This window comes from Simochromis diagramma, unplaced genomic scaffold, assembly GCF_900408965.1.
Source record: "Simochromis diagramma unplaced genomic scaffold, fSimDia1.1 OVJJ01000320.1, whole genome shotgun sequence".
Taxonomy (NCBI): domain Eukaryota; kingdom Metazoa; phylum Chordata; class Actinopteri; order Cichliformes; family Cichlidae; genus Simochromis; species Simochromis diagramma.
Window position 1 is genome coordinate 3,761,290 of NW_024386773.1, and position 21,538 is coordinate 3,782,827.

The 21,538-nt window shown below is 37.9% G+C and overlaps 1 protein-coding gene across 2 annotated transcripts in view; it reads left to right on the plus strand.

Annotated features, from left to right (window-relative positions):
* Nucleotides 1–21,538, plus strand: part of rims4 (regulating synaptic membrane exocytosis 4) — a 51,523-nt gene that overhangs the window by 12,618 nt on the left and 17,367 nt on the right. For both annotated transcript variants that reach the window (XM_040004020.1, XM_040004016.1), the window contains exon 2: nt 17,099–17,243. In XM_040004020.1, the coding sequence (XP_039859954.1) occupies nt 17,099–17,243 (145 nt within the window). The remainder of the gene's footprint in view (nt 1–17,098; nt 17,244–21,538) is intronic.

A 21,538-nucleotide genomic window follows, 5' to 3' on the forward strand; every position in this document is an offset into this window, starting at 1 on the left:
CATGACAGGTTAAAATCACCACTTCCTGCTCAGGCTCCTGGTAAACTGGTGTGATTACTAGAACCTTTAATGAGTTAAATAGAAATATTAAGTAAAAAAAATACTTTTCCTACTTCATAGTTTCCCCCTTTGTCCAGTTTGTTTTTGGACTCTTCTTCCTTTCGTTCTTCTCTTTTATCGTCATGTTTCATTGTCTTCCCTCACCTCTTTTCAGCCATCATTGCCTCTAATTTTCTGCTGTCTCCTTCACCTCCTGTTCTCACCTGTCATAATTTTTTCCCGCTCCTTTTCCTCTTTTGTCAGTCCTTTCTTCCTGTGCAGTGACCTGACTCTTCACCTCTCTGTTTTCTGACATTATGCCCATCTTCCGTGCTGTCAAAAACTAGCTATGAGTTATAGCAACTTGGATTTTATTTTTGTTGCTTGAACATCATTTTTGCGAGATGTTGCAGACACCACAGTCAGTGCTTAGACCAATTCTGGGTCTAAATAAAACCTCTCACTCAAATAATTCAATATATTGTAGAAAAAGAAAAGGAATTAATGACAGATTTATTATTTTAAAGCATCTTAGTGAGTGAGTGGAAATCTTGATTTCCCATACCCTTGTTTCCCTCCCTTAACCCTAACTGGTTACAGCAAATGAGCCTGGTTTGTCAGAGGTTTCTTCCTGTTAAAAAGGGGTTTTTCCTTTCCACCTTGGCCAAGTGCTTGCTTTCTTATTATTGTAGGGTGTCTACCTCACAATAAAGCACAATGACATGACTGTTGTTATGATTTGGCGATATATAAATAAAACTGAATTTGAATTAGAAACTAAATTAGTCCAACATCTGTATTTTTTTTTCCACTACTTTTCTGGCAAATAAAACAGCTCTTATGTATACACTTAAGCAGCTTTTTAAGGGAGGACAACAATTGATATCTGAAAATTCATAATTTTTGAGAAAACATGCACTTTTTCTGTCCTCATAGAAAAAGTTTCAGTCCTTGTCCTTTCTTAGCTCGGCTAAAGGGAACATAACACTGTAAAGCGAACAACAATAAAACAGTAATGGCTACTAAAAAGAAGAGACAAAACTGCAAAAGTCTAAACAAGGGTCCTGAAATCAGAATAAATTGGCAGTAATATGATTCAATGAAACAAACTCTTTAGAAAAACAACCAGTTAAACAGCTTTGAACTACATCTGCATAGTGTTAACTCACTTCAAATTACTACCAAACAGAATCTGCACAGTAAAGACGAATAAACAGTGAACTACAGGAAACTCAGAGGCAGGCTGCTCACATTATATCACAGCACTGCCCGAATGACATCAGTGCTTCCCTTAAATTAGATGTCAGCAACAAGGTGAGTTTGCTGATTGGTGAGCTGGACGGGTTGCCTTTCCAATCAGGGTCGAATGAATCCTGGAAGCAGACTAATTGGCACTTGGGTCCAATCATGGTTCAAGGACTGCACAGCAGGATCTACATATCATGAAAACACAGAAGAGGTTAAGCAGATGGGTGGGTGGCAGTGGTCAAGGCCATAACATTTGGCAAATGTTCTTATTTGAGTGCTAGATGAGATTTATTGCCACTTTCGTATCTGATAAATTTAAATTAAGGCTACAGCTAGCAGCACAACCACCCCACCTCCCCTCCTCATGACCTCCCCCTTCTGATGCTTTAATTTGTGAACACTTAAGAGAAAATATATCACAGCCACCGCTTTCATTTAGTTTTACTCGAATTTCTTAAATTTGAAATGCTCGTGAAAGAGCCCTTTTCATGAAACCGCATGAAGATAAACACGTGCTCCACCTACTGATGTCTCAGAATTTTAGCAGTAACATTTACAATCCGTTTGTTTGGTATCATAATGCTAATAAAATCAAGCTACATAGCGAAAAGCTTAGAAAATTATCTGATGCTATTATTGGATCAACTAAGCTCAGATTATCCAACGCTTTTTGTCTCTGTTCTTGCAGAACTGTTGCATCTACACTAAGTAACTGAGTGTAAAGATGTTCACTGGCTCCAACTGAATTTTCTATGGAACATGTTTCTGTAATGAATATTAGGAGTTGCTGTAAAGATGTATGTAACATGCACTGAATCTAATATGATGTCCTCTCATTGGGAGAGATTTTGTGAGTAGAAAATAGTCCATCAATGTATAAAGATATACTCATGGATATTTTCTCAGTAGTGTTCCAAATTCTGTTTGCAGCTCTGGGGATTTGTGGTCTCTTTTCATATAATTGAAAGCATTCATTTCAAAACTAATTAATTATATTTTAACATCTATTAATCGCCATTTACAATCCCCCAAGAATTTTCTCTCCAACAGCACCTTAAGGACACGAAGACTTTTGTAGTGATATTACGCTAGTTTATCAGAACAAAAAGTATCCACAATTCTTTTTTATCCACATTTCTGTCAAAATGTTGAAAGATAATTCCTTTTACTGTGATAGAGGACTAACTAAAGAAAAGAAAGTAACACAGATGTTAGGCTTTTTGTTTTATGATAACATATGCAACCTGTCTTTTTCTATACATCCTTAATTACTGGGTCCTTTTTTATTTTTAGAGAAACCAGTGGTGCACAGAGTAGATTATCAATAATCCATTAAAAACAAGACAATTTGTCATCTGGCGTTATGAAATTTTAAAACTGTAACAGCTGTTAGAATATCAGAGTGAGCTTGGATTAGCTGGTACAAGAAAATATACTTTGAAAATAAGTTTTGGGATTGTTACTACTTGTAAAAATGGAAATGTGCTTTTTCAGGTCAACTCTGAGTGTAAAATACTTTATAATATTTTGGAGAAGGTTTCCTTAAAAATGACCTCTAGTGTCCGTATAAAATAATTCTATTATAGAGTTAACTCAACTTTGGACCATTTCTTTCTAATTTCATTCTCGTTGTTATACTTGATTCTTCAGAGTCCATTTTCAAAAGTCCTTGCTCAGGCATTTTCTTGCTTTTAAAAAAAAGTGCTTGTTGGAGCCTCTGCTTCCATTCTGGACCAGTTATTCCTCTTCACTGCCCTGCGGTTCTAATATAGACCTTGGCGGGAACAAATCACCATAGTGCCAGCTGTAATAGAGGTTAGAGGACTCTCTTGTGTGGATGTGAGAGTGAGTGCTTACACAAGGGCTTTTTGTGTGCACGTGTGAGTCCTTTATCAAAGAACTAGCCAAAATCATGTTAAATTTATTTCATTGAAAGGACCAACAAAATTGGTGCTCCTTAAAGTGATTTATTCTCCCTGCAGCAACACAAGAAAACTGTCCAGTCATCGCTTGTAAGTAGAAAAAGGGTTCTTGCACTGCCATTGATTTGATCAAGATATTATCACTGATAATGTGCTGGATAGAAATGTTATACTGGTTCAGACACTAGTCTGATAAGATAATCCTACACCATATCTGACTTTATTATGCTTCCTTTTCAGATTGTACAGGGACCTGTTTGATTACCTGAAACTAATCAGTTTTTTAAACTTAAAAAGTTGTCTTTTCAACTTTTTATCTTAATGAGGACAATATTTTTTGGTTTCTGCACATGTATTGTTCTGCATTGTACTGTACCTCAGGTCCACTACAGTCTTTAGCACTGAACATCCACTTTTCTACCAATTAGCAAATGCTGGGATGCTAATACACTAAACTCCAATGGTACTTACTGCATGTTTTGCCTTATGGTAACTTTGCAAGTCAAAAATCTTTAAACTGCTAATCATTAGAGTAACAGTCAGAACATGTTGGGATGCTGATGTTAACACGCAGCCACTAGTACAGTGGCTACAAGACTGCAAAGTTTTGCATGTAGTAAACTGCGAGATTTTTTTCTTTTTAATCAGTTAAAAAAATAGAAAAAGTATCAGGTTAGAGTCAAAACAGATGTACTAGATGAAAAAATGCTGATAGGACAAAGCATTTTTATAAAAAAAAACAATTAAAAAAAAACCCAAAACGTAAATAGTTATAAATTTATTTGCCTGCAATTGAGTGAAATAAGTATTTGAATTCTGGCTCCAGTGGGCAAGAAGCCAGTCTGTGCCCACATGGCACACAGATTGCAATTAATCAATCATTAAATTACAGATCCTCCTGATCCTCCTGAAGTCTTGGGTGGTGGAGCAGGTCACCTACTAATCAGAAGGTTGGTGGTTCGATACCTGTATGCTCCAGTCTGCATGCCAAATATCCTTGGCAAGAAACTAACTCCAAGTTGCTCTCCAATGCATCCATTGGAGCATGAATGCGTGTGAACCAGTCCATTTACCATGTGTATGAAGCACACCTGTCCACAGAATCAGTTTCTTCCAGTCCAACCTCTCCACCACCATGGGCACAACCAAAGTCAAATGATGGCAGAAACAAAATTATAGACCTATACAAGGCTTAAATAGGCTACGAGGCCATCAGCAAGGAGCTTAGTGAGAACGTGACAACTGTCGGTGCGAATATTTGGAAATGGAAGAGCTATAAAATGACCATCAAATGCTCTAAGTCTGGAGCTCTATGCAAGATCTTGCCTCATGGGGTGAGGATGATCATGAGAAGGGGTTGTGGATCAGCCCAAAACTACACAGGAGGAGCCTTGTTCGTGTGTAGTGTGTCACCATTGGTAACACACTACACCGGTAATAGCGCCCAAGGTCCCCTATGCTTGCAAGCATAGGGAACATGTACAGGCAAATGATACAGAGATGGTTTGGGATAAAGTTCTGTGGTCACATGAAATCAAAATCAAACTCTTTGGCATTAACTCAACCAGCAGTGTTTGAATTAAGTGAATACTATCTACCTCCACAGTCACACGTGGAGGTGGAAATATTATACTTTGAGGCTGTTTTTCCCGGTAAGGGTACAGGTTGACCTCACTGCATTAAGGGGCCAATGGATAGGACTTGTTTTCATTCATAGGGCTTGTTTTGTAAAAACAACAGAACTGTAATAAAAAAAAAACATATTTTATGATAAACTCTCACCCTATCATAGCTGGCATAGGCTCCGCCCCCAATGACCCGGAACTGTAAGAGCAGACAAAAACGAATGGACGAATCTTCCCATATGGAAAAGAAATAGTAAAAACTTACATGATTTACTTTCATGAGTAAATCATATAAGGCTTACATGATTTACTCATGAAAGTTGCCACTTTCTCATTACGTTCATATATTGTTTTAGTAAGTATCCAAAACATACAAGTTTCATTATATAATTTTTCAAGGGATCTTATATCTGTTTTCACTCTTGTATGCTTTTCATACAAGTTTCACACAAGAGAGATACAAACTTTATAAGATTTATATATATCTTTTCCATATGGGTTTTTACCACCATAGGGATTTCATAAAATAACAAACTCTGCCGTTCTTTGCATTTTACACAAAATTATGTAAATATTGAAAAAAGTTTTAATGGTGATCAAACATGCTTTGCATTACATAAAATTGTAAAAAATAATTAAAAACTGAGTATTTTACATTTCTTTCTATCATATGAGTGTCTTATAAACTTCCTTTTGCTGCTTTGGCTTGTATCAAAGAGGGAAAAAAAAGAGTTAAGTGTATGGGGTCTGTCAGACAACGAGGATAAATATGAGTTGTGTAATTCTCTGGAAAGCTGTTTATCACTTTGTTAAATTGCTTCAGTGGCAGAGTACTTACAGTATGGAGGAGCAGAAATAAATCATCTTTCTTTTTTTCTCCCTTTCATTATCACATTTCATCGATGCTGCCAACCCTTCATTTTATCTCTATCTTTTCTGTCGCTCTCGATCCTGCCACTCAAACTCTGTCTTGTTCTTTTTAATTTGGGCTTCTTCTCTTTTGTAACTCGCCATCTTGACAGATATTTTTCTTCTTCCAAGAGGCCCTGCCTCTTTACATTATTTTTTCTTCCTGTCTCTCTTTGTCTTTCTATCGGAAAATAACTAGCCTTTTGCTGAATATAACATCGCTTGTTCTTCTAACACAATAAATGTCTTATAGATGAGAAACAGTCATTCAGTATGTTCAAATCAGAGCAATGAGAATCTTAGATTTGTGTGGAAGTGGTATTCAAGTAAATAATGCATACGTATGCTGACGTCAGTGTCCTCATATCTTCCTTGATGTCACTAGACTGAGCACTTTTTCTCAGAAGCCACAGGGATGGAAAGAAATGATTCAATGAGGTTCTGTTATTATTTTTATCCAGTGAGTGTTTAGCTGGTCTTACAGAGGGACTTGGGCTGGCTGTAGCTCAGGAGGTAGAGCAGGTTATACACTGGTAGATGGTTCGATCCCTGGCTGCTCCAGTCTGCATGCTAAAGTATCCTTGGGCAACATACTGAACGCCAAGTTTCTTTCTGGAATGTGAGTGAATGTTAGACAGGAAGCACTTGGGTAGAAAAAGCATAGAAAAAAGTTCTGGTATGAATGATTCAATGAGGCATGTTATATAAAGCGTTTTGAGTGCACGATGGTGGCTCAAAGAGCTGGCAGTCTGTCTTGTGACCCGAAGGTTGCCGGTTCAAGCCCTGGCTCGGACAGTCTCGGTTGTTGTGTCCTTGGGCAAGACACTTCACCTACCGCCTACTGGTGATGGCCAGAGGGCCCAAGGGCGCGATATGGCAGCCTCGCCTCTCTCAGTCTGCCCCAGGGCAGCTGTGGCTACAACTGTAGCTTGCCTCCACCAGTGTGTGAATGTGAGAGTGAATGAATGGTGGAATTGTACAGTGCTTTGAGGGCCCCGAAAAGCGCTATATAAATGCAATCCACTATTATTATTATTAAGTGTTTGTAGTATATGACGTTCGCCCACATTAGAAGATCTTAACAACAAATACAATCTAATTGCTCATGACAGGATGAATTGTATTACTTTGTTGATTACGTGACCTTATAACTTCGTAATAATCCCCTTAATTAAAAGTCAGTACTTTCCTTTATTAAATACAACATACACTGTGTTTGGTACTACTTTGTGCATGCCAATATAAAAATTTAGTGTAGACATTAAATGGTATTTGATACTGTTCCTACTGTTTTCTTATGCACAATAGTATAGAACTTCAAATTTTCAGCTTCCTTTGAAATGCATGCACAGTTCATGGAACAAAAAGCTGCATAAATATACATGAGTGAGTGAATGAGTAGTGAATCATGACTGAGTTTAAAGCTTAAAAGAATTCTTCACTAGTGAAAATGCTAACTAGTACAATGCCCATGTGACTTCTGAAGCTGCCGATGTGAGAATACTTCCTGCTTCTGATTGCCTTACCCAGGCAGCTCCTTTGGTTTAACTCTGTTAACAGTAGCAAAACCACTTGAGAAGTGTGTACTGTACATGAGACAGAATAACTTACCAAGATGGCCTGACCTGTTTCACAATATTGTCACATTTAACGGCTAATGACAAATGCCAACTTATTTCTAAAAAGCACGGCTTGAGGTTTGCTCGTAGCCATAAGTGTTGGGCACTCATTAAAAGTGATTTAAGGAAACAAGAAAAAAAGATACAGTAACTGGATGCTGGGAGATGTGCTAGACCAAGTCTGATACAGATAATTACACCCTGTAGCTTACATAACCTAGAGGCACAGGACATTATTGGGAAAAAAAAAAAAAAAAAATCTCCTGGTTAAGTAAAAGTTAACACAAAACAATTTATTGCTGGTTTTTTGGTGCCAAAGTGTACCACTGTAAATCTTGTACAATCCACAGATTAGCATATTTGGCAACTCATAAATGACCAAACAGGTATTCGGCAAGTCTTGCAAAAACGATATGGCTTTTCATCATGTTGGAGGAGGAGGAGGTCAACCAGAGTGCAGCGAGTTCACTAATGAACCAATGACAAATGAAGATTTTTGTAACTGAGATTTTCAATCAATACAAAGGGTTAATCAGAATATTGGCAGCTCATCAATAACTTTTTCACAGGTCACAGGGACATTTCATTTCACCTGAGAGGAGATAACAGATAAGGCATGTACATAGAAGAGAAAGCTTTGCTTTCATTCTCCTTAACTGCACCTATATTTCTCCCTCTGAAAGGAGTTTGTTAGCAGTCTAGTGTGCACAGTTTTCAATATATAATTTTCAGGTTTTGTGTGATGGTACCAATATAAATTTGAGCTGATTTAATCTTCTTGAAAATCAGGTAAAGGTCACATCAAATCTGAAAATCTGTAAAAATGTTATATTACCCACAGTTTTTCATGGAGCGTCTTCAAACTTCCCAGCAATATACTAGGCCCCGGGGAACATGAGTACCTAGTTTGGCTAAGCATTTGACCTTGACTAACATTGTTAGCACTCAAGGTCAACGATGAGATTGAAATTTCTTTTAAAGAAACCATATCAAGTAATATGTCATATTAGAGGGCTTGGTGAGAACTGCATGTGTTTCCAATATGATGCCCTACAAAGTCACAATGACATCATAAAGTTTCACAAAACCACTCTACATCTTAAAATCTCTGTCCATATGGATTTCCATATTACCAATTAGTGCTCTCTGAGAGCTCTTGTTGTATACAGTATTGATTTAAATATACAGTATATATGCCAAAACAGAGATTGCATGATGCATGATCAACATGCTCCCCTGGCCAACATCAATAGACTGGGCTGACCTGGGAGGATGGTCAGCTAATGAGGCCCAATGAACACCATAAAAGCCTGCAAATATACTCACTCAGTCACTCCCTTAAATTCACCTTACACCTCCACATTACATCTATCTTCTGCTTAAATTGCTAATATGAATATAAAAAATTCCCTACTTTGTTGAGTGTACAAGTTTTATTTTTATTTTGAAAAACTGAGACACGCTTTACAAGCACATACTACTGTACATACTGTGAGAATCTGTACTTACATACTGTAGCTAATAATACAACTTTATATGGGAAATGCAGAAATAAGTACGTATGGTAGACTTAATTAGTAGTGCCTGCTCATACTAATTAAATACCTCTCAGCTGTGACTACATGCATGGTCTGATGGATGTCTAGTTTGATGTCAGATAATCTTTGGCCTCAGTCACATCCTCGTTTAAAGTGAGATGAGTGGTGGCTACCACTTTATCACTCCATCTTGTTCCGTTTCATGTGCAAACTAGTGTAACAAGACTGTTACTGCGAGTGTCCTCTAACCACAAACACAATCTTGTGTTAGTGAGGCAGCTTTACTTTTTTATGCACATACACTAACTGTACAAAGACCATCTTACCAAACAGTCGTGTATCTTGGTGTTAGGTTAGATAGCCTGTAAACAGGGAGCACCAATCACTGTGGTAGAGGCATGTGTACAAGGGACCCAGGTGCCATCACACTACTGCTTAAATGAGAAGAAACTGATTAACTCACGGGCAGCAGCTGTGCCAATAAACTCCTGCAGCTGAGCAAAACTATCCTGATACTACAATCAGTCTGAAACATTGTTTGTCGGTTAATCTATCCTAATATCTTTGAGCAAGGCATTCAAACTGGGGTATCTCCTGGCCAAACACATAAGACTGTGACAGTACTTCCCAGTGTTCAAAAATAGTATAGCACACTCAGCAAAACCCTCAATTTCTTGGAAGGTTAAAAAATGCTTATCTACCAATAAAGTAATTAGCGCTGACTCCTTCTTCCGGCGTTCAGTGTTCTGCTTTGTCCATCATATGTGGTGCCAAAGCTTTGAAAAGCCAGCTTCTTTTTCATCTCCAGCCTTAGTCATCGCTCGTCATCGTCTGTAGTACCGCTACCAGGAAAGTCATTTTTTAAATAACTGCAACTCTTTCAGTGCCTCCCAGAATCCTCTCAATCTGACAGGCACCTTATGCCAAATCATCTCTTTCTGTAATGAATAGTCTACTGGTGACAAAGTAATTTCACTCACTGGATATTGCTGTACATCCATTTAGTTTCATTTAACCACTGATTCATCCACAGAGGTTCAGACATGCAGCGATGACTGTCCCTTTTCCAACAAAGTATGCATTAACACATTTTTGCACATGTCATGTTATGAAGAATGGAAACAATAACCTGACTGACAAATTACATATAGATAATTGCTAAAAAAAAAATCATCTGCAGAACTAAAATAAGCAGGGAGTCTGCTTTTAAATTGGCTATAATATGTACAGTACAATTTAGGAGGAGGACTTCTATAAAGTATTCCCAATAGCAGTTTTAGATTTCTGCTTCTTCTTCCCTATGTGAGAAATTAGGTCAAGTTAAAATTCACCCCCCCCCCAAACACACAAACACACAAAATGTGGCCTAGAGAGGCAAACTCACTGTGGAAGTACAGAAGGGTGGGTGAGCAAATGGATACATCACAATCTCTCAGCACGGCACAGGAGGCAAACACTGCCTCAGAAGTGTGTGAAGTTGAGTTTTTAAACTTTATAAAGGGTTTCTCAGAAAAAAAAGTATTTCCTGAGAAAAGAGGGAAGTTATATGATGCTACAGTTCACTCTATGGCAGTAACACTGACAGGGCTTTGACATGATAACACCCCACTGTGGAAGAAGGGGATGTATTTGTGATGCTGTTTCGAAAGTTGGAGAGATGTTGTCTGTAGCTGTACATAGAAAATTTGACCACACTGCCAAGATTATATTTGGCAGTGTCTCCTAAGTTGTGAATCATGAAGTGATTTTTAAAAAACAGTTTTCTTAAGTGCTTTAGATACATTAATGATTCATAATGCTGGTGACTTTGCAAGTGCAAAACTTCTATAGAGCATGCTATTTAAGCTGCTTTAAGCTGCCCGAGACTGCTGTCTACAGTATCTGCAAGCCACATTGCAACCCACCTCTAACACAGCTGCTCCTTTCATGTCATATTTGTCTTAATTAAGGAAAATATTTGACATATATTCATGAATATTATTTGTATATGGGATTCTCGCTACTGCTGTCAAAGTGCCTTAAACTGACTTTCACTCTATCATAAACATTCACAAATATTTGCAAAACACAAGCAAATACTTATTTTGTCATTTTTAGACATTTTACCAGTAAAAGTCTGAAATCAATTTTGGGAGATTTATGTTAAGGCACATCCCAATTCACTGCAGAAATGTCTGCCTATTGAGTGATTTAGGCCACAAGGTATGACCTACCTTGTCTACAAGTCTCCCTGTCTGTATGTTGGTCAGATAAGTTGTCTGAATGGAGAGCGACTATTTTTGTATCTGCTCTGCTTTCATTAATATCCCTCTGCTGGGAGACAAACTAATGAGTCCTGGCTCACTGATTGCTACATCACAACTTTTGTGCGTCACCTCAGACACTTTTTGTGCTACATCACAGCAGGCACACTTCATCACACGCTGTGAACTACATTCACCAGAAATGCAGGAGGCTATTTTAGATTGGAGTGAGATTTTATTTTTATTCTTTTTCCCCCTCTTTCAGAGGTGGAGAACAGAGAGGAGAAAAGACTGGGAGAAATGCCCTTGCTGATATTTATATAGAGATGACATTTAGGATAGTGGGGAAATGGTATTCACCTTTCAAGAGCATTAGGTAAACCTTATCATGTCTGAGGGGAATAATACCCAATTCTGATATTAATTCTTCACTTTTACAAAGATTTACTTTTTTCAGACATTTGATTACTTTAAAAACTTTTTAAGGTGAAAGGAAGGGCAGGTCACTTGCACTTGGACCAGGGTTGGGGATGCAATGAAAGAAAGGAGAGAATTCAAGTTGACAGAAGGAACCTTTGCAGTGAGCTTCCAGATTTCAAATGGCTGCACCAGACTTAAGACCCGAGGCATCTGGAAACAAATAAACAACAGCAGCTGGTCTCAGAAGGAAAAGTGGCCGGGCTTGGCTTTCTAAGCAGATGCTGGCTGACCAACATCTGTCATCGTCATATCAGTAAACATTTGTATTTCAGGGTGATTATATCTGAATTGAATCAAAACAAACACATTTTTAGACAATATATATATATATATATATATATATATTCCAATCTAAAATAGCCTCCTGGGGTCTATCACACCAGGCAAGACCCCAGGTGCAGGCTGTGTAAAGATGCCCCAGAGACAATCCAGCACATAACAGCAGGGTGCAAGATGCTAGCAGGCAAGGCATACATGGAACGCCATAACCAAGTGGCCGGCATAGTGTACAGGAACATCTGTGCCGAGTATAACCTGGAAGTCCCGAGGTCAAAATGGGAGATGCCCCCAAGGGTGGTGGAGAATGACCGAGCTAAGATCCTGTGGGACTTCCAGATACAGACGGACAAAATGGTGGTGGCTAACCAACCGGACATAGTGGTGGTAGACAAACAGAAGAAGACGGCCGTAGTGATCGATGTAGCGGTTCCGAATGACAGCAATATCAGGAAGATGGAACACGAGAAGCTGGAGAAATACCAAGGGCTCAGAGAAGAGCTCGAGAGGATGTGGAGGGTGAAGGTAACGGTGGTCCCCGTGGTAATCGGAGCACTAGGTGCGGTGACTCCCAAGCTAGGCGAGTGGCTCCAGCAGATCCCGGGAATAACATCGGAGATCTCTGTCCAGAAGAGCGCAGTCCTGGGAACAGCTAAGATACTGCGCAGGACCCTCAAGCTCCCAGGCCTCTGGTAGAGGACCCGAGCTTGAAGGATAAACCGCCCGCAGGGGCGTGCTGGGTGGTTTTTTATATATATATATATATATATATATATATATATGGGCTGTTGTCAATTCTTTTAAGCTTTAAGGAAAAAAAAACATCAAGGCAGAAAGAAAACGAGTACAACCGTTCCACTGTGGCATGAAAGCCATTTGACCAGGTGTGTAACTGGTTATCCACAACCTGTTTGATGTTTTGAAATCCTGCAGGTCAGCCATTTTTAATGAGAATGAATGACTGCACAGCTTTGATTTTTGGTTTTCACCAACTGTCTACTAGGCACATTTGGGCCTATACAGATCCTAATGGCTCTGTACCAGAACTATTAAATGTCAGATGTGGCCACATAGTTGTGGCACAGCTGGGCCATATAAGGCAGACCTGTTAGTGAGTTTTGGTCGCTGAACTGATTGTCAAAAAATAGGAAAAACTGCATACAGCTAAAAGTTTTCTGCCGTTCAGTTACAGGCCATGTTTAGTCTTGACTGATGGTGTTGCCTGTATATATGTAGCAAGGTTTTCTATCATTTTTATGACTTGTTAGCAGGCAGTAACTGATGTGACTTCACTTTATAAAGCACTGAAAGAGATGCAAAGATGTGGGAAGGCAGGAGAAAGGAGAAAACATCGCAGGCCTAATTTTTTGTGCAAAGTGTTGGGGACAAATCAGTGGAGAAATGCTGCAAATAAAAAAAACTGTCAGTCCTCTAAATTTTAATCTTTTATCTTGATTGCCTGGCAAGATTGCCTTTCACTCTGCTGCAGATAAAGCATGTTCAATTGGATTGAAGTGAACAGAGATAATATCCCATCAGTGGCATGAAAAGGGTTGCAGCAAACCAGAGTGGTAGATGTGTCTCCGGCCATTACCCACCTGTTGTATTAGTTATGTAACTCTACTCCACCTCAATACACCACCCGTGACAAGAGGTGACAGGAGGCTACACACACACACACACACACACACACACGATCTAGTTTCCATTACTTCAGAGGACCTAACATGAACTTAAATGCATTTTCGGTAGACTCACTTTAAGCATAACCATATTTAGCCCATAATGTTAACCTCAAACCAAAGCTAATATTTTCTTTAACCAAGTTTTTATCCTAAAAACAAAGAATTTCTACCAACAGAATTTTGTTCTCAAGTAGAAGTTGTTTCCACAAGTTTTGTGTCTACATAATGGAAACATGCACACAAACACTGAAGCAAGCTAATAATATGCCCCTGTGTTAAAATGCTCACAGAACATCCTCACCGCTGTCTCTGGTTTGACTGCAGTCTCCATAGTAATGGCATCTGTGTCCATGGCAACCATATCCGTGTCACTGCTGGTGACACAAGCTGTGCCCAAATCACTTCCTCATTGACTCGTGCATCACTGTGCATCATATGCTCATGTAAAGCAGAATTCAAACTTGTACAGAAAAAGAGACAAAAAACCTTCCTAAACCTTTTCTACGACAAACTAAGAGAACTTTTGAGTTACTTTTTTCATTTTCATTTTACAAGATGGCTGCTAAGTGGCAGGAGTTGCTTCTTGCCCTATTTTTTTGTTAGAATCTTTTTAGAACACAAATTCAAACACAAGCAAAGTGAATGTCTTTGCTTAGCCGTCAATATCTTACAAAGAGTGCCACTGTCCAATAAGAGGATTTAGCCAGATGTGAACTAATGGAAAGGACTTATTTTTTAGAAACGACAGGTAGATTTGGTTAAAAGCACTTGTTGTGAGTAAAGCTGCCTAGCTAAAACATAGCAATACAAGTAAAGTCAGCAAATGTAACACTGCTCAGCCAGCAAATATTAGCAGACTAACATTCAAATACTCTTATTGCTGTATCTACTATAAAACACAATGAGGCCCTGTGTTGAACATTAGCAGTTAGCAAAGTTGTGCGAACAGCAAATAATACAAATTGTTTGTGTTACACAGCATTTGAAAGGCATTGCAAGCATAAACTATTCAGCAATATTTTGCTAGAAGTCTGAAACTTCATAAAGGCCTTTTAATGTTAAGGAGATACTAGTAAAGACTGGCAAGACTTGTGACTCTTGTTACCACAATAGTTTGGCAGGAGGATTGGGAGTAAAGCAGATTTGTTTGCTCGTAAATCCAGATGCCGGGTAAGATTAGGATTAGGAAACTTATTTTGCAACTCTAAAGGTTTTTATGTGGATATTCAGGTTGCTCACCATGTCACACGCATTACATCTGCATTCTGACCCAATTTTTTTGTTGCTCATTATCTTTATAACCTTGGAGCTTTAAACTTGTATTATAATATAAATCTCTCTGAATGGAAACATTACATAAATGCTTGAGATATGAATTGCAGCAGATGCATATTACTGACTTGTGCCTGTATATGTTTATGATATTGAAGGATTATTGCTGCTACACATTTTTGCACTCAGTCCACAGGGCTATATGTGAACTGGCCTTGGTCCACACTCGGCTGTCCTGTTTGTTTGCTTTGGTTCGGGTATAGTTTGATCAATTTGGCTAAGAATCAGGTTCAGTTGCTGTAACTTTAGTTACTGAGAATTGTGTTCAATTTGTGTAGCTTTTAGGCAATTGGTGGCACTAGAAATTTGGTTCATCAGTTAATAGAAGTTTGTGCTGTGTAAAGCATGGTATTGGTATCAAATTCCTGGCTTATGTCAGGTGTGAGGTTTTGGAGCAGCATTTTCAAAGTGTTACCCAGTTCTCTGTAGTTACACTTTTTCCTTGAGCCACCATACTACACTTAAGACTTTTTCAACTTTTATACAAGGAACAAACCCAGGAATCAGCCATAGACTTAAGATAGAAATTATTCTGAAAGGGATGTGTCACAATGACTGATTCAGTCAAACCTTTTAAAGACTGTCTGTGACCTGTTTGTCGTCTGGAGTAGATTTTAAGTTCCCAAGTAACATCGTCTATTTTCTAAAAATATGCTTGTTTAACATGTAGATACATCTTAATTAGATAGTAGGAAAAATCAATGTCCCATGTTTAGTTATGCAAAGAACATATTACGTTTTTTTTCTCTAAACAGTTGTTGGATGTCAGTATCAAATCCAAAATGATTATATGGAAACAGCAAAATTCTAGGAAGTGCTGTGTGAATGCAGGAAAAAAAGGGATCTTACACATCAAAAACTTAAAAGCAACATGAATTATGCTAAGTAAGTGGAACAGTATCAAAGCTTTCTTCTGTCTACCAGTACTATGTTTTATTTTTCTTAAAAATTTCTTTCACTGCCTTGAATTTTTACCTTCATTGGTTTTCTGGACTGCACGCTATACTGACTTTGGTATTAATGGATGACAGTGCATCTGTGGACCAACACAGGAGATAACTGATCATACGAAACCAGACAGCAAGCAGAAGCAAGTAACCCAAATCTGCCAGCGTCCCGTCCCACTTGAACACGATAGAAATAGCACCATTCTAGGTCGCTCTTTAATAATTGCAGAACTAACTTTCACAGTACTGTGCCCATGTAGTTGTGTGTGAGAGTGTGTGACTGTGGATGCCTTTTTGTTGACATGTATTTCATTTGGGGGATTTTACCCTTTATTCAGTTATTTAATCACGTTTGGCATTTATTTGAAAAACACTCAGCTTCACAAAATTAATGTGGCATGGTCTAGAATGTGTTTTAGGCTGATGTATTCGAGCGACTGTGGTGAATGTGTGTTGTCTTAGTGTGTTTTCCTTGCGGGTGTCCTGACCATTAAAAGGAAAACATCTTTCCTGTCCTGTTCTAAAAACAAGGTCGAAAGACCTCCTGCTCAAACACTTCATTATAAACTAAACATGAACACCATCAACACACAAACACACACACAGGACACCTTGAAGCCAGAGAGTGGTCCCATAAAGTGCTCCACACATCGATTTTGTGGGCTACTTTGCAACAAGATGTATGTCCCTGCTTTAAGGAGTAATCGAGTGCTTTTGTCCTTGGCCTTGTTAAATTTCTCATCTCTCTGGTCGTCTTTCGTGTGACACTGATGAGGTCACAGCGGGACACAAACAAACCTGACATCCTCTTCTGTTTATATTTTCCAAACTACAAATGAAATATTAAAAACGGAAACTAGAGGAAAATCCTGCCACAACAAATGCCAGTCGCATGCAGTCACTCGCTTACTTTAAAGTTGATTTGAGTGTTTTATTGTACTCAGCTTATGTGATGAGATGTATAATAGTTGAAGGTTATTTATTTTAGTGACTTTTTGTCAATTTTTAATTAGAAGCTGATTTACTGCAAGAAAAGGGTAAATATCAATCTGTACTAAAACTGAAAATCCTTACGTAGTAACGGCATTAGCAACACTGTAGACATTTCGAAACAAGGGATTGTATAAACTAAAACAACTGTAAGAATTTTAAAGCTAGCAGACATACACAACACTGTACTCTATTCACATGTAGCTGAATTCAGGTTTTATTTTTATGTGTTTGCTTACCTGCAGTGGATACAGATGGCAGGAAGTTGAAGGGAGCTATCCAGAGGAGCACAGAGACGGGGCTGGCTGTGGAGATGCCCAGTCGAACTGTTCGCCAGGCTAGCCACGAGTCCATAGAAGACAGCATGAACAGCTATGGCTCCGAAGGGAAGTAAGTAACAAATACTGCTTTAATTAAATACCATTTTAACCACAAATACAGCATTCTGAATCTGAAAAAACTAAACTAAACAAAAGCCAACACAAAAAATCCACATTTTGGTAAAATTACAAAAAGCCTGCTACAAACTTATTACATTAGGTCCTCTGCAATATGTTTTTACAGCTCTTTTTCTTTTTGTTTTACCCTCCTTCGATGGTAGTTTTTATTGCTGTTACTTGGCTTTCTTTATTTTAGTTGTTTAGGAACAGTTTCCCGTAAACTTTAGGCTGTAGATTGGATTTTTGTTTCAGTAAAAAGGACTAGATGTTACAGTCCCTGATAATGCATTGCTTTAAATGGAGAAAATCTTGAGGGATGGCTGTTATGAGGAAAGGCAGCCCAGACACTTTACCAGTTTGGGACACATCGTCAGTAGTGGACCTTGGATTCATCGGGTGTTTCGGCCATTATCACTAGACACCCTCATCCAAGGAGGCCCTACCAGGGTTGATCAGGACCTGGAGTGTGTCACTGGTTTATGTTAACTCGTTATTTCTCTTCTTCTTTCTTCTGAATTCATTTTGGATGTTGGACGATCTATTTGCACTTTAAACTATATCAGTAAAACTACTGAGACTATTTTGAAAATAGCACATTTTTGCAAGGATTCAAATTCAGTTCATTCAAACTTAAAATGAAAAAAGGAATATATTTTAGTGTATCGGAATTTCAGAGATTTGATTCCTTTGGTTGAGGTTTTGCAATCAGAAGATGCTGTCACGCCTTTGTGTTTTCAGGTTATTTTCTTCCTCGTGTTGCTGTGTTTCTATTACCTGTCATACAGGAAAAACATCAGCAATGTCTTTGATGCACAGGAAGAGAGAGAGAGAGAGAGAGAGAGCATACAGAGCACCTATGACATCAGCAGTAATAGTGTAGTACTACTGAACACACTCATACACACACACACGGACACATGCAGATAACTGCCAACCTGGCTACCAGCTTGAATTCCTACTGTTACATAACAAGACAAGTCAGACAGACTGATGTAGGCTGGGAGGGTTTAGAGAGGAACAGGGGAGGGACGAAAATAACGAGAGGATGATTGCATCATTGAGTGTGTTTGCGTGCATATTAATATTCCATTTATATTTGGAATATGCAAATACGTTGTTTATGAGCTTCTGCTTAAAAACATGGATTACTTTGCATAGTATGGGAAAAAAAACGAATACATTAGCTAGATTTTAATGATGCTAGCTTATTTATTCTTTAGTAGCAGAAGCAAATCCTTTTTTAATGATGAATAAATCAAACAGAAGATGTCAGTCAGAGCCAACATACACAACTATATGAAAAGAAGAAGAAGAAAAAGACAACCTAATTGATTGTTTCCTAGAAGTCCACAGCGAAGCCTTAATAACTGTGAGGTAAAAAAAAATTAATGAAGGCATTACAGGCACAGATAAAAAAAAAAAAAATGACAAAGAGAGTTTTGGAAAGAAGAAAGAGTGCAAGAAAATCTGTGTTCACACGAGGCTCTTTGATTTAGCTTATTCAAACTCTGCAGTCTTTACTGCTCTTCCACATCCAAGTCACTTTAGCTGAAAACACAGCACACATCGCATCACGTCATATGTTGTCTAGCTTACCTAAATGGAGCTCTGCCTTTTACCACTTATACCACACACTATTAATTTAAAAATAGATTAAAAAACAATGCCACCTGGGTCACAAACATTGCTGATATGTATTTCTATTGAAGTGATTGTCCGACATAAAAATGTCGACATGCACCACCAAAATGTATTTGAATTGTTTTGCAAAAACAATAAAAAAAAAAAAACCTCAAAAATTGGTGGGTCACAGACCCAGTCCCCTGACAAATGTGACATGAAACATGGTTAATGTTAGATAAAATTTGTTATCCTATGAAAACACCCAGAATGCTCTTCATGGTCCCAAAGTGCTGTGCCCTGCAGACTCACCAGGCTCCATTACCATCTTTGTTCATACTATACATGGTTGATATGACAAATGTAAACAAAAGTTAACTTACACAATAGCTCAGAACAACTCAGGTCGCCCAGGACTTTTTTCCATTTAGTGTAAGTGTCGTCATATTGAGGTAAGTTCAAGTGGTTTTTTTAATGTTCAATATTGATTATTTTGTGCAAGATAAAAAGGTGTATGTTGTGACAGAAATCTAAAGAATTTTACCTTCTCTGTATTTTGTTATTTGGTTTAATATAGATAAACAGACAAGCTCCATAGTAATATGTTTTTACTTTATATTATCTCCCATTTTAAGATTTCCAAAACAATGTCAATATGCTTGACATCCCTAATTCTACACAAGAACAAGGAAGATATATTTCTATCCTAAATCCTGTGACTGGTCATTGTCTTTTTCAAACTGAAATGAACATCATTTGTACATATTTGTGTTAATGAAAAATAATTCTTGTAAACATAACCCACATGGAAAATACATTGGGGAAATCAATGCTATCAATGTTCAAAAGATACCAGATCACATAGATTGTGTAACTAACTGGTGTTCCAGTATGTCCAGCTCTATTCTCCATGATTGTCTCATTTAGCTTTTTCTTTCAGTTCTTTTTTTTATATATTAAAAGCACATTAAAAATCCCTTAAATAAATTATATAAAACCAGAAACAGAAGGGGCCTTTAAAATCTGTGCATGCACCATGCTGCAAGCAACAAAACATTAAAGGGAACAACAGTTGACTCATTAAGCTGGCAACAGTTGACTCACTGCATCATTTAAATCATCCGCAGCAAACCACTGCTCGTCTTCCTGTCTGTATTTCAGTCTTTACGTCAGCTGTCTGGCTCAGTCTGCTGATTGAAAAGCTCCATCATTCTCTGTGCACAGTCATGAATAAGCACTTTGTTAGCTAACACCATCCAATCACACTTATGAGCTTATTGATTTATGGTGGGAGCCATTCAGGATCCAGTGAATGTGTGCACGCACACATTCACTGTGGAAACTGAGGTAAATGGAAATGCGTGTCTTTGTGTAAGAGAGACACACAACTGTGACTCTTTCTAAAAGGAGACATCATTTTAAAAAATATCCAGGAAAAAACATGTTGACATTTTACTGGGTTCATGTTGTAAAATTATAATGTACTCCTGACAACCAGTCCTTTGTCAGCGGTGCAAAGCAGTGCTTCAGCTGCACTGTGACGCTTTAAATTTTAGTGCAGTATGTGTGGAGCTTATGACAATGATGACAGAAAACATAAATGTAGTTCTGTTCAAATGATATTTTAACAACAGAAAGACAGATTTTTTTTTTTTACCAATATATTTGTAAAATCTGCAAATATATTCCATATTTATTTAACTTTAATGAAAGGTTGTTGTTGTTCTAAATTCCAGTGCATTACAAAAAAACTGAGCAGTATGAGATCTTATATTTATGCAAAGTTCCCATCGGTTTCCCACTTGCGGTTTACATTGAACGTCATATTTCTGCGAAACAGCAGCGTAATCCCCAGATGTGCCCCACACACTAACATAATCTAAAGCTCAGGAATTTATCACCCAGTAATACCCACTCAGCTAATGTTGTTTGACTAATATCTTTGCATGCGTACTCATGATACACATATACAAAGGTTTTTACCTCATTAGGAATGTAATTTCTTCAGTATACAAACATATTAATTGATGTATTATGTTAATTGCATATATGCAGCACTTTAATACTTTGCATATTACATTCATGCATTATGGTCACAGAAACAAAACAAAAGAAGAAAAAAAACATGCTGTGATATACATAGACCAGCATGCTACAACATAAAACCACTGACACTCGAAGTGAATAATGTTGATCATTACATGATAATGCAAGGTTCTGTTTGGAAACCTCCTGGTATTTGTGCATGTTACTTAAAACCCACTTAAATATTTTTTTTCAGATGCAATTTCTCCAAGAAGGACAATGCACCACATAAGCTGTCCAAGAATGACTTGAAGTTACACAACAAAAAGCTCAAGATCCTGATCTGGTGTCCAAACTTCCCAGATCCCAAGCGTCCATGGGATGTATACAAACAACACAGGGGAAAAGATAAAGTAACGAGATGCAAATGAGAGTTTGGGATTATCTTTCATCCCCTAAAATTGACATGTAATTACTTATTATATGCTGCCACCTGAATGTAAATTACTAATTTAAATAATTGCTTTCCTTTATTGCACTGAACGACTTCTAAATTATTTTGTAATGAAGCATTTGCATACTCGGTTTGCAGTTAGTATT